This window comes from Dipodomys merriami, unplaced genomic scaffold, assembly GCF_024711535.1.
Source record: "Dipodomys merriami isolate MVZ:Mamm:240054 unplaced genomic scaffold, mDipMer1.0.p SCAF_502, whole genome shotgun sequence".
Taxonomy (NCBI): domain Eukaryota; kingdom Metazoa; phylum Chordata; class Mammalia; order Rodentia; family Heteromyidae; genus Dipodomys; species Dipodomys merriami.
The window spans coordinates 242290-256496 of NW_027206072.1; the positions used below are offsets into that span (position 1 = coordinate 242290).

At 48.5% G+C, this 14207-nt stretch overlaps 1 protein-coding gene across 2 annotated transcripts; it reads left to right on the top strand.

Moving 5' to 3' along the window:
* The first annotated feature begins 6123 nt into the window (after positions 1-6123).
* Scoc (short coiled-coil protein) lies at positions 6124-13906 on the top strand. Of its 2 annotated transcripts, XM_069997798.1 has the most exons (4): positions 6124-6230; positions 11444-11512; positions 12259-12339; positions 13632-13906. In XM_069997798.1, exons 2-4 carry the CDS (start codon positions 11491-11493, stop codon positions 13772-13774), a joined length of 246 nt encoding a protein of 81 aa, XP_069853899.1. In that variant the 5' UTR covers positions 6124-6230; positions 11444-11490; the 3' UTR covers positions 13775-13906. The 2 variants fall into 2 exon arrangements, with proteins under 2 accessions (XP_069853899.1, XP_069853898.1); XM_069997797.1 differs by lacking the exon at positions 6124-6230 and having other exon boundaries at positions 12256-12339.
* Positions 13907-14207: the final 301 nt, after the last annotated feature.

The window sequence follows — 14207 nt, forward strand, 5'->3', positions numbered from 1 at the left end:
CTACCACTGAGCCACCTTCCCAGCCCCAACATCCTTTTTTTAATAAGGTGTAGCCATTGATTGTGAGGGTAATTACAGAAGTCCATAGCTAACTTGCCTGGCAGGCTCCAATGGTAACATGTTTCAGGGTTTTTAGATGTGGTTTTGAGAGAGGCAGAAAAAACTACAGGTGTTGCAGGCAGATGACTTGTCCCACGTCATTCTAGGTCTTCAGTGACCACTAAGAATCCATTGGTTTCTTTGGAAACACTATATAGCTGTTTGGATACTTGTTACCATGCTGTGTGTGCGTGTGTGCACACTGTGGCTGAGGCTTGAACTCAGGGCCTGGGTGCTGACCTTTAACTTTTTAGTTCAAGGCTGGCATGCTACCACTTGGTCAAACCTCTGTGACCAGCTTTTTGGTAGTTAGAGATAAGAGTCTCATGAGACTTTCCCGCCCTGACTGGCTTTGAACTGTGATCCTCAGATTTCAGCTTCCTGAGTAGCTAGGATTGCAGATGCATGCCACCACTGCCCAGTTACCAGCCTTTAAAAAAAAGAAAAAGAAAAAGAAAACATCATAACAAGTCCAACTAAGAGAGCTGTTTTAAGTATGGCCATACTAATTATTTAGCCTTTGATGACTGATGATCATACAGCATTTGCAAAGAACATGGAGCGTGCTAGGCTGTGGGTAAGACCCAATCTTACACCTGCTGTCCCATCAAATCCCCACCAGTAACATGGTAGAGCATGATTATTCCCATTCCTCAGATTGAAAACAGGCTCAGAATGGCTTAGTGACTTTTTCAAAGCAGATGTTGGATTTTAGCCCAGGTCTTGGTGACTTCAAAGCCTTTATCAGTGACAAAGCATCAGCTAAAAACCACTAGGTAGATAGCACCGCCACTTTATTCTGACTAGGCAGAAGCAATAAGGTGCCTGCATTGCAGGTATTGAATAATGAAGTATGGTCCTGTGGCTACATTATGGGGTCAGTGCTTCAAAAATGTAATCACAGAACCAGAGGGCGCGAAGAGCCCCAGAGATGCTAAAGCAATCTAGGATGTGCTCAGACAGGACAAGTCGAATCAAAAATGGTGTCTATGCTGAGATTGCAAGCATGTAAAAGTAATTTATGTATATGGACTGGGAGGGAAGAAAATCTGGGGAAAATGTGTATTAGTGTGAGGAGAGCCTAGGTGGTTAGATTTCCATGGTGTTGTATTTGTGCAATTTTAAAAATACAATCAGCTGTAGAAATTTTTCTAAAATAATGCATATGGAAGGAAGGTATTAAAATCCTAATGGGGATGTTGATTTTGAGAAGATTACCAGCCCTTCAGTCATGCATGTCCATCAGCACACAACATCTGCATTTTTTAGTGAAAAGTTGTTGTAAGGAATATAAAATATAGAAAGTGAGAAATTTAGCCACAGTTCATGGAAGGCAGATGGTTGAGGAAAGGTGCAGTAACTGTAAAAGCTTCTTTGTGATTTTTAAAATTTATATATAATTACTGTATAAAACAATCTCAAACTAAACAAACAGTGAAACTACCTTCAAAAGTATTCTCCTAAAAAAAAAGTATTCTCCTTTATACTGAATAATTGAATAGCATTCTTCGGTTTTCTATGCTCAGGGACTTTCTCCTCCCTGACCACCATCTATTTAACAAATCTTACCTAATGCTCAAAGCTCTTTCCAGCTTCATCCGTCGTCTTGGAAGTATGCCTTACTGCTGAAATCCTTGGCTGAGAGTCAGACCTAGCATTTGGTGGTCATGTCATTTTAGTCTTCTGTTGGGAACAAAGCCCATAATCTTTACTTGACTTTCGTAAGTCAAGTATGTTGGTACTTTTGAAGATTATAGTTATTACTTTGTTAAGTGTTCTTGTCCTTGCATTTGTCTAGTGTCTCCTTGTGATCCAGGAGTTTGGTGAGAAACTGCCTGACACTGTGTTCTCTGTGTCCTAGCAGATGCTATACAACTTCTGTTTATCCTTAAACAACGTTGATCCCTTGATTATCAATGCATAGTTTACTCATTTAGTAGCTAGTAAGGATTTTTGTTGGGGGTGAGGGGAGAAATTTTGAGACTATAATATCCCATTTCATGTCAAACAGTTGGCCTACTTATTTATATCAGCATGGACACATGCGTTTCCAAGTTATTGTGTATATTATATTACTTGGTGTATTTTTGGAGATAAGGAAGAGCTACATGGTGTCTTCAGATCTTTGAGATATAATTTTAATTTCTAATATACATTTGTGATACTACAACATTTTAATCAAGTGTGCACAGATTCTATTCCTGCTGCCTTGAATTATTCAAATTCTCACTTAATTCATATGTTTTCTCCAGCTAAATCAGCCTCCAAAGTTGATCTCCATCAGAGATAAGGCACAGTGATGGGTCAAGGAAGGTTGAATACTCCTTTATTTAATCATCTATGTAACAGTGAGTTAATTTGTGCCTGCTTTGTACCAGGCTCGGAGGCCAGGCTGTAAATTCAGGGCGACTGGGGTCACATTGTAAATCCAGGGTGTCTGAGTCTCAGGCTGGCTACTCCTTTGATGAGTGATTGGAAAGTGGCTGAGGGCTGTCCATGTTTCTCTTCTCATGTGATCAGGAGATAGGATGTTCATCATCCAACACAATTTCATGGGAGTGTTGGTGATTTTGTTGTTGTTCTCATAAATACCTGACAAAAACAATGTGAGGAGTAAGGTTGGATCTGGAATGGTTTCAAACTCTCTCCATGGGTCTTAGGGTGGTGGCCTATTAGAAATGTCACAGCAGGTAGGGTGCAGCAGAGCAAAGATGCTCACCCTTGCCTGTTGGCTGGAAGCTGAGCTGCAGCTATCAAAGCGCCCACACGAGGCCTCTTTAGGACGCGACCTCTTCACGGGGGCTAGGTACCTCAGAACAGGTGTTCTAGACCACTGGGTGCACATTGTGCAGCCTTTTACAATCAGCTTGGAGGTCCTGTGATTCTTGGAAAATGCGAATCTCCTAAACAGACATGCACGAAGATCATCTGCTAAGTAGAAAACATTACTAAGTAAAGGATAAAGTAAATCCGGAATCAATTTATGTACATGAAGTAAAAGTTAATTTTTTTTTGGTTTATGCAACTTTATTAAAGAAAAATAAATCAATTGCTACCAGAGCCAGTCGTTGATCAAGCTCTTATTCATCAATAGCCTGCATTATTATTATTTTATTATTATTATTCCGACTTTTGAAAGATTAAAAGTTGATTTCGAAGCAATTTGGCCACTAGAGGTCACCACTATACCATGTCAAAGAGGACAAATCTGATCATGGCTCTCACAAGTCCTTATCTACTGCCCCCTGTGGCATTCGCAGTGTCTTTTCCTTTACAAGTATCTCAGAGGCTTCAGAGACAGAGATGACACTGAGGTGCCACCAGCTGTCACTCCAGAGTTGTTGCACGTGTGCCTGGTATGCTATGCACACGTGCACACCCGGAAAAGCACTTCCTTTTGGCCTCTCACTGGCGGCACCGGGAACAGTGATAATTTGAGGAAGATCATAGGAGCTAGAGACGAGACAATGGTGAAAATCTAGTGTCACACCACAAGCACTCATGTTGGGCTTTTATGACATAAAGCTGAGAAACTGCACGGAATCTTAACCAGTCTTCTGGATTTCTGGCACTGGCCTTAATAACGGGCCTTCAAGACAGACTTTCTGCCCGCAAGGATTTTAAGACAGCAAGATAGGATTTTTCTGTTCAGTTCTAACTGTTGCTTATACCAAACCAGGCAAATCTCCCTATTTTCTTAGCTGGCCTCCCCTCCAGACGGTCAGACGCCACCACCATCCCACTGGTGTGGAGCATCAGCTGTGTTCTTCATAATATATTTTCTATTAGAATAGAATATGCAACTGCTTTTTTGTTTGTTTATTTGGGTATAGGCACGAAGGCTTGAACTCAGGGCACTGTCCTTTCATTTTTTTGCTCAAGGCTGGTGCTCTACCACTTGTGTCACTTCTGGCTTTTGGGTCTCATGGACTTTTCTGCTCTGACTGTCTTCCTTTCTGACTCCCATTCAGCCTCCTAACTAGAGAGGCTGACAGGTGTGAGCGGCCAGGGCCTGACTTTGCAACGGCTTTAAATTTTTTTAAAAAATTCTTATTATAAAGGCGATGTACAGATGCAACTACATTTGCAATCTCATCTGGAGCTGTTCAAGGGAAGCTTAAATAAACACAAAGAAAAGGCAGCACTTTTAGTAATGAGATGAATCACTGCGAATTGCAGATTAATGAGCTCCAAGTATGAGAACACACCTGGTTACACTTGAAAGTTGTCAAAACATCTTCCTTTAACATATTTCACCTTAAAACATTCACAGTGTGTTTCGAACCCTCTTGATTACTTAAGACAAGAGAGAGAGACTTTGTCAGACAGCACAGAGCGCTTCCTTACAGAAGCCATGGTCACGCAAAGACTTCAATCCAGAAGTCTCCCATGTCTAGAAAGAAAAAAAATTATTTTGATATTCTGATTTAAATGAATTCTAGCACCAATGTTTGTGGATTCCTGTTGACTGGGGCAGAGGTTCCGTTTGGGAAGAAGAGACAATGTTTCCGGAGGTTGACTGTGCCACCATGTGACTCCACTGAATATGACTGAGCTTCAATTTTATGTCAGGTGTATTTTACAACTAAAATGTACAAAATTATTTTAGCAGCACAAGGTCTCCGGTGCTCTGCGGTGCCGCCATCAAACGTTATTCTTTTCAGATCAGTCCTGTGCCAGGGAAGAACTCGTGGACGTTGAGACTCAAGTATGTCACAATCGTGAGGCACTTTTAATCCTTCCTTTCTCAAGGCTAGTCTCATCATTCTTGCTACTTTTTTGTGTGCATTCCGATGACAGTGATGTTGGAGTTCTAGTAAATTCCCTCAAACCGTAGATTGCAGCCCCAGCCAAATGTGCAGTGCGCACACACCAGGTGGAGATTTACATTTTAGTGTGCGGGCTTTTAAGGGAATTCAGGCCAAGAGCAGGAGGCAGACCGAGCTGGCCCCAGGTATGAGAGGCCAGCGGGCGGGCCGGGCCGGGCGGGGGGGTGGGGGGGGGGAAGGCCGGGCCTGGCCGGGCGGGGGGGGGGGAGGGGGGAGGGGCGGGCCGGGCCGGGCGGGGGGGGGGGAGGGGGGAGGGGCGGGCCGGGCCGGGCGGGGGGGGGGGAGGCCGGGCCTGGCCGGGCGGGGGGGGGGAGGGGGGAGGGGCGGGCCGGGCCGGGCGGGGGGGGGGGGGAGGCCGGGCCTGGCCGGGCGGGGGGGGGGGAAGGCCGGGCCGGGCCGGGCGGGGGGGGGGGGAGGGGCGGGCCGGGCCGGGCGGGGGGGGGGGGGGGAAGGCCGGGCCGGGCCGGGCGGGGGGGGGGGGGAGGGGCGGGCCGGGCCGGGCGGGGGGGGGGGGGAGGCCGGGCCTGGCCGGGCGGGGGGGGGGGGAGGGGGGAGGGGCGGGCCTGGCCGGGCGGGGGGGGGGGGGGAAGGCCGGGCCGGGCCTGGCCGGGCGGGGGGGGGGGGGTGTGCGGATCCCCGCGCACCCCCGCGGGCCCCGGGCAGGAAGCCCGCTTCCTCTCCGGCTTCACCGTGGGCTGTGTGTGGAACCAGCACCGTTAGGGTTTCCCTCCGTTCTGAAGAGTCGGGGAGCGGCGCCATCACGGTGACAGCCGGGGGCTGCGGGTCCCGAGGTCTGCTCTGAGCACTGAGGACCCACGGGAGCGTAGCTTTGGCCTTCTCTGTCCCGAGAGGCCCACCCCCGAGCTGACCACCCGCAGTCCGGACCGCGACCGGCCTCCAGGGGAGGAGACAGCCACTGGCAGGGGAGGGACCAGCTCTCCCTCGGGCAGCCCGCTTCCGTGCTGTTATTGGCTGCTTTTGCAGGACCCGCCCATAAAACTCTCAATCCTGATTGGGCGCCAGTGTCCTTTTGTTAAGGCAAAGGTGAATCCCAGCGCCCCGGAGGAGGGGCTGGCGGGGAAATGGGTCGCCTGAGGCGGGCGGTAGCTAATCAGTGCGCAGGCGTGAATCCTAGACTCTGGATGGGTGGCTCCTGGGGCGGGGCGGGCCGGGCGGATGGGGCGGGGCTCCTCCCTGCGCATGCCTGGTAGGTGAGGAGGGCGGAGCTGCCGGTGTCAGTCGGTGCTGGAGTCCCCGGCCGGAGGCGTGATCTCGGGATCCCGCCCCTCCGGCGCCTCTGAGGTAGGGGAGGGTGTTGGGGAGGGTGGTCGGGGGCTGGGAGGCCTGGCTGGGGTGACAGGGTAGGTGGCCTGGGTCCCGCCGAGAGCCTGGGGGGGACGCGGGTGTTGGGGCCCGGAGGGGCGGCCTGAGGCCTGGCGGTGGGTGGTCGGCCGCGGCCCGGTCCCCGCGGTTCTCCTTCCCTCCTCGGCCTCCGGGGAGGCGGCATCCCGGGACCTCCCGGCGTCGCCCCGCCGCCGGACCCTGGGGGCCGTCCGGGCGGGAGGGGGCCTGGAGCCTGGATGGCCATGGCTGCCCCTCCGGAACCCGGATGCAGGGAGGGGCGCGCAGGTGGGGCGGGGGCCGCCGCGGAGGGTGGGGGGCCGGGACGGCTGACTGGAGGGGGGGTCAGCTCCCCTCGGGGGTCCTGCGGACCAGTTGTGGGGTGCAGGGGTTGGGGTCCGGAGCCCGGCGGGCGGGCGGCCGGGCGCCGGGACTGTGATGTAACAGTGTGGCGGGCTCGGCCGGAGGCCGGAGCCGCCTCCCGCCTGCCCGCCGGCCTCCCCGCCTGCCCGCCGGCCTCCCCGCCTGCCCGCCGGCCTCCCCGCCTGCCCGGCCTCCCCGCCTGCCCGCCTGCCCGGCCTCCCCGCCTGCCCACCGGCCTCCCCGCCTGCCCGCCGGCCTCCCCGCCTGCCCGCCGGCCTCCCCGCCTGCCCGGCCTCCCCGCCTGCCCGGCCTCCCCGCCTGCCCGCCGGCCTCCCCGCCTGCCCGGCCTCCCCGCCTGCCTCCCCGCCTGCCCGGCCTGCCCGCCTGCCCGGCCTCCCCGCCTGCCCGCCGGCCTCCCCGCCTGCCCGGCCTCCCCGCCTGCCCGGCCTCCCCGCCTGCCCGCCGGCCTCCCCGCCTGCCCGCCGGCCTCCCCGCCTGCCCGCCGGCCTCGCGGGGTCTGCCGCACTCCCGGACGGAAGATCCACGCGGGCCTGGGGCGGGTCGATGCAGCCCGCCTCCTGTAGAACTACAGAGAGCCCGGTGGGGGGGGGCGAGGGGGGGGCAAATGTAGGCCAGACCCTGGAGGGAAGCGGGGCCGGAGCGGCCGACCCGGCCCGGAGTGAGCTTGGCGGGGTGCGGGAGAGGGATGCCCAGAGGTGCGCGGGGAGGGAGGGGGTGGCGGGAGACGGGGGGGGGGTCTCCTGTGACTTGAGTCAGCCCTTCTCCTCTTGGGCCCTGGTTCTTGATCTGTAAAAATGAGGCCTCTGCACCCAGGTGGCGTTTCTAACATTCTTTTTGTGGTTCAAATTGAAACCAAAATATACGGAGCACTAAGCCTATACACACGTACCCCGCATGGCTAATCCGTTCAGTTCTCCACCAGGCGCACGGCCCTCCGAGCCCCGAGCCCCGTTAGACAGCCCAGAATCCTCATCTTGTATGTAAGCAGCAGAGCTGGGATTTGAACCCAGGTCACCCGTGTCGCTTTGAACCCAGCCACTGAGCTAAGAGAAGCGTCAGTACAAAACAAAGTAGAGGTGTAGTTGAGAGTGCAGATGTGGAAAAGGTAATTTAAATGGGTCTTGTCCTAGCGTTTGTCACATTTCCGGGTCCTTTTTTCTCTTCATACGGTGTGCTTTCTCGGTGTAAAATGATCAAAAATAATTACAGATTTTCTTCCATTATTCAAGGCTAGGTACATATTACTGTGAGCTTGGGGGGAAAAAAGGAAGTTCTGAACTAAAGGATCCTTGGGTCATGTCCATTTCAGAGGTAGGACTGGATAAACAGAGCAACCTTCGCACCTCAAAGTTAATTGGACTGTTCCCACACTTGAGATGCTTTGGTCTGGATTCTCTTGTCAGATTTCATGTAGGCATGGGAGCAGAGGGAATTTACATGAACATGTAAGGGCACATTTGACTTGGAACTGATGTCATAGTGGCTAGAGGCAAAAAGATCCCTTGTTACAGACTCAACCTTGTACCAAGTGCACATACAGCACAGTGCAAATGGAGGCATTGCTCAGTTTAACAGTTGTCCTATTTGGAAAGAAAGTCAATTCATGTTGAACATACTTTCACTCCATACTCCACCTCTTGACTCCATACTCCACCTTTGTTCTGTTACCATAAGTTCATTTCTCTGAAACTATGAAAGACTCTGAATATATACAGGAGTAGCATCTTAAGTTTGTTTAATCAGATAACAATCGAAGAAAATTGCTGCTTGTGGAGAGGCAGCAGCAATGCTTTGGGCCAGCCACAGCTCTGCATAGGACCACCTTGTACAGGTGGGCAGGGCTGCCCTGGTGGCCCCTTGGAAGCAGGCATTAGCGGGTTGCAGTCTGTTCTGCACTGCTCCATGACCGTGCAGGTTGATAGACTTGTTTTCTTTGCTGGACTTGCTTAAGCCAGGTCAGTCCTTGAACTGGTGTGAGTGGTATGAGGATTGGGGACAGCCGTTCTCTTCCTCAGTGTACAGTAAAGTGTCGCCCTCACCAGGAACAAAATAGCTGTAAGGTAATGCGTATGGTAACTAGGTAAATGTATTTGACATTGTATTCAACAAGAATATATCTTTTTGTATCAGTTTTTTAAAAAACTAAATGGAAAGGAGTGATTTTTGAAGCTTGACCTTCAAACAGTGCAATAAGTTTACAGATCTTTTTTTGGTGTGTACTGATACATACTTTTGTGCATGTGTGTATGTATGTGTAGGTCCTGGGGCTTGAATTTAGGGCCTGGGCACTGTCCCTGAGCTCATTAATTTTTGCTCAAGACTAGCACTCTACCACTTGAGCCACACCTCCACTTCTGGCTTTGTTGGCGCTTAATTGGAAATAAGGGTTTCACAGACTTCCTGCCTGGGCTGGCTTTGAACTGCAGTCCTCAGATCTCAGTCTCCTGAGTACTTTTGCTGAGATGCAGAGAACCTGAGACTTGAAACCATGGAAACCAGGTGGAGGGGGTGGCTTGTGGTGCTTTGTGGAAAAGGGGAGCTGCCAGAGGACTGTGTAGATTCGTTATGTGAGATAACGTTATGTTGGGAGACTTGGATTCCATTCATATTTGCTTCTTTGATAATGCTTTGTAAAGATGAGGGAGGGCCTACCCAGGGGCAGTTCTTAGGCTTGGACACGGCATTGTGTCTGCTATATGGCCCAAATGACATCACTGGAAGGAAGCAGGAGCCGAGCCATGAGGGGCTGATTCCTCTCTGGATTCTCGATCTAGTATCAGGTCATCAGGTCTGGCTTCCAGTGCTTTGTGTTGTGTGCTCACTGAATACTTTTTGGAAGAAAGTTGATGAAATGGATCTTGATTGCTTTAGTTCCAAGTACACTGGTTGGCAAACCTGTTTTCAGTAACAGTCCAGCACACTTGGTACATTCTCCACACATTTGGAAATGGCTGTTAATAGCAGAACAAAACACGTGTCATAGAAATGTTCTAGTCAACTACATTGCTCGGTTACTTTCATGGAAATAATGAAATATTTAGGTACATTGCAACTTGTCTTGATTTAATCACAACCAGATGAGAAATAGACTTTTTTTTTGGTTATTTCATCATAGTGTTTCACATATCTACTATTTTAAAGTTTTATTTATAAAAATGTAAACAGTAATGTGAAATAATAATGAATATTTTGAAAACATTTGTCTTCCTATAATCATCTGTAGTTAAAGAACTTTTTTTTTATTTTCTTTTTCTCTCTTTCTCTGTTGTTCGTTTGTTGGCTTGTTTATTGAGATAGGGTCTTGCTATATAGTCCAGGCTAGCCTCAGCCTCTCAAATGCTGGGATTACAGGCATGCGTGACCAGGCCTGACTGCTGTGTTCCCCTTTAATACTTGTGTATGTTTTACGTAACTTAGTTTAGTCAATATGAAATTCTATAAGGATTCTTTGGTATTATAACAATAGTAATTATTATTGAGTAGTCACTGCATTTTAAGTTGGAACTGTATTGTTCCATGACTGAATGGTCATTTGTTTCTGATAGAGTTCTGAATAAGATTGAAGTAGTGACTTTTATGTGTTATATAACATTTGGCTTTATAATTGTCCTTAGTCCAAATTCCTAATAGTAAAATTCTGTAAAATTTTTTAATGTTTTTATGAATTTTGTCACATTTTAACGTTTGTGTGCAATATTTATGTTTTTGTTTTTCCATAATTTTTTGCTAGCATTTTATCCTTTTTTCTTTGTGCTGGGAATTGGGCACAGGGACTCATTCACGCTAGATATGAACTGTAGACCCTCTGAGCTGCAGACCCAGCTTCCAATAGCATTTAATCTTTTGCATCCTTTTTTTTTTTTGTAGGTTGAGGGGCTTGAACTCTGGGCCTGGTCGCTGTCCCTGCGCTCTTCAGCTCAAAGGGAGCACTGCTTGAGCCACAGCCCACTTCTGGTTTTCTAGTGGTTTATTGGAGATAAGAGGCACATTGACTTTCCTGCCTGGGCTGGCTTTGAACTGCGATCCTCAGATCTCGGCCTCCTGAGTAGCTAGGATTATAGGTGTGAGCCACCAGTGCCTGGCTGCATACCTTTTAAAATAATTAAATAAGCCAGGCCCTGGTGGCACATGCTTATAATCCTAGTTACTCGAGAGGCTGAGATTAAGGATCACAATTTGAAGCCAGCTCAGGCAGGAAAGCCTGTGAAACTCTTATCTCCAGGTAACAAACAAAAAGCTGGAAGTGGAGTTGTGCCTCAAGTGGTAGTGTACTAGCCTTAAGCATGAAGGCCCAGGGACTGCACCCTGGCCCTGAGTTCAAGCCCCAGGACTGGTACCAAAAAAGAAAAGAAAAAAAATACTTAATTTTAGATACTTAACAAAAAGCTCAATGTTTTCTTTCCTTAGCACTTCTTTTGTAAACTGTACCATTTATAATCTTTTGCCCATATTTTCCCCCCCAGAAGCAGTAAAGCAGGTGGAAAGGGTTCTTGGCCCCATGGTTTGGTAGATCATCTTCTTTTTTTTTTTTTTTGCCTGTCATGGGGCCTGTACTTTGGGCCTGAGCGCTGTTCCTCAGCTCTTCAACTCAAGGCTAGCGCTCTACCACTTGAGCCACAGTGCCACCTCCAGCTTTTTCTGCTTATGTGGTGCTGAGGAATTGAACCCAGGGCCTCAGGCATGCAGGCAAGCGCTCTACCACTGAGCCACCTTCCCAGCCCTGGTTAGATCATCTTTTGAAGGAAGCTTATTTTGTTATAATTCGTCTGTGCTACTTTTTCTTGTTACAGACCATTCATCAGGATTTTTCTGTCCGAGGCGCAGTTCAGTGCCCAGGATGATGAATGCTGACATGGATGGTGAGTTCTCTCCTCCCTGGGTTCTGGGCTGTGGATGCCTCTGCCTCCATATACAATGCCCCAGGCACAGAAATAGTCTTCAGAGGTGAGGTGTTGGCTGATGTATGTACTAACGTGCCGTCTGGTCTTAGAAAGGAGCCAATGCTACTTCAGGCCTTCACTGCTGTTTTGGGAGTTCAAACTCAGGGCCTTGGGCTTTGTGACATGTTTCCAGCCCTGTTTTTCACTAGTTATTTCTAGGCTGGGGCCTTGCTTCCTGCCTGAGCATATGCCTGAGCCTCCATCTACCTTTCCGTAGGCTTCCTGCCTGTGCTGTGATCACAGGCGCACACAACCTCATCCCGCTTCCTTTTCTATGGACACTTTTCTGTTGTGGTAGCCTAGAACCTGGTTCCCCCATCTCATCTAATCTCCCTTGTAGCTTGGGATGACAGGCATGCACCACTGCCTCCAGCTGTGGGTTGGGGGTGAGGCTGGCCTTGAACTGTGATCCTTCTGTTCTCAGCCTCTCAAGTGGCTAGAAGTACAATAGGCATGAGCCACTGGCACTCAGCTTTGGCAAATCATATTTTACTTTTTACATGGTGTGTCCTCATTTTTAATGTCTCAATATAACTTCACAGACATCTGTACAAGTCAACAAAGATAATGACTATAAAATGGTTGGACAGACATTTACATGCTACTCTCCACAAGTGATGCCTAATGATAATTAACAGTGAATCTGAACCTTTTCATTCCAGCAGTTGATGCTGAAAATCAGGTGGAACTGGAGGAAAAAACACGACTTATTAATCAAGTGTTGGAACTCCAACACACACTTGAAGGTTAGTGTGCATTTTGTAGTTTTCATGAATGATGTCCAGCTAACTGAAACTGTAAGCATTTATGTTGCCTAATTTTGTTAGTCTGTGTATTTTTTTAAACCCTCACTTCAGTAGTTTCCCCCTCCTTGCCTTTTCCTCCCACATGTAGCTCTGGCTGGCGCTTTCAAAGGACAGCGAGGCCTCAAGAAGGTCAGACACTATTCCCCTGCCTCTCACATGATGCTATCTTCCATAGGAACTGGCCCTCAGGTAGCCGTGTCTACCATGATCAAGCTTGTATGAGAGTGCAAGGAACATACTAACCTCAGAGATGAAAGGGGCTTGATCTGAGTGCTCTGGTCTTTTCTTCACTTTCTACATGCCCTGCATTTCATATTACAACCTACCTGTTGTGGATGCTTAATGAAATTGAGGTTGCATTTTTTGGTGAGAAGTTCCGTTACTATACCTTTCCATTGCTTCCCGTTGGAGAGGCAGCGTGTGTGACTTCCCAGACCATTGGTCAGCCTCGTGCCTCCCCCCTCAGACTGTTGCCCACTTGCCCTGCCGGCTGTCCGTGCTCAGGAGCAGCTCTCGTCCCCCTGCATTGATTTTCTTCCCTGGTTGCATTTCCTGTCATCTCATCAGATTCCCCTTAGCAGAGCGGTTGCCTGACTAGAGCGGCTTCTCTTGTGCTGCTTAGGACTCTTGACCTTTGTCTACCGTTTACTTCCTGAGGCCACTGTCCACTGTCAGTACACTGTGGATTTATGCTTGCTCCTGACCATGCTGGGCCCCCTGGCTGTGCACTCATGCCCACACCCACCGTGTTTCTTTTATTTATCCTCTAGAGCACTGCTTGGCCCTTATTGCCAGTATATATTGCTGGAGGTCATTTTTTACAATTTGAGCATTAGGACCTGTGTCTTTGATACAAAATGACTGCATTGCTTGGAAACTTTTTTGCTTATATCCAGTACATGAGTTCACTTGTGCTAGCCAACTACTTATTTAGATACACACTTTATAATAAAGACTTCACAGCTCATGTTGCTTAGGCATTTGTACCTTTTAAGAAATCTACTTTCTCATTTTTAAGAGGTAGCTACATAGCATGAATGGTAACTCTCTTTTTTAAGTGATCAGTGTCTACTGGTTTACAGTGTTCCCTCCGCTTGCTGCAACCTTTCTGATCTGAAACTAAAGACAGAAAAACAGAATTGTGATCTCCCTCTGAATGAGTTATAAGCACTTTGTAATATAGAGTCATTGCCATCATTTTATTGATGTTGGCATTCTTCTTTTTTATATAGATCTCTCAGCAAGAGTAGATGCAGTTAAGGAAGAAAACCTGAAGCTAAAATCAGAAAACCAAGTTCTTGGACAATATATAGAAAACCTCATGTCTGCTTCTAGTGTTTTCCAAACAACTGACACGAAAAGCAAAAGAAAGTAAGGGATTGAGTTCCCTTCTCATTGACGGAATTGCTGCTTCTCCCTCCCTCTCTTTCTCCCTTTCCTTCTCTCCATCCCTTCCCCCTCCCTTCCTCTCTCCCCCCTTTAAAACTTGGGTAGATTCCAAAAGTTACAGTACCTTTGTTTGTGGCTTCATTGAATATTTATGAAAGTGTCAAATCTAGGCAAAATTAACTACTTAACAGGAGACTTCCATGAGTCTGTGTATTATGTTAGTCTAAGAAAATGTGCAGATGTATTGTAGAGACTTTATAATTAGAATTGCATATATTTATGAAACTTGAAGATGAATGTTTTATTGAATTTGCTTTGATATATAGGCTTAGCAATGTCTTTTACTACACGCTTACTTAGTAAGATATACAAGAAAATAACCATGTTGTGAAAATGTGACCAAAATCATACTGAATGCA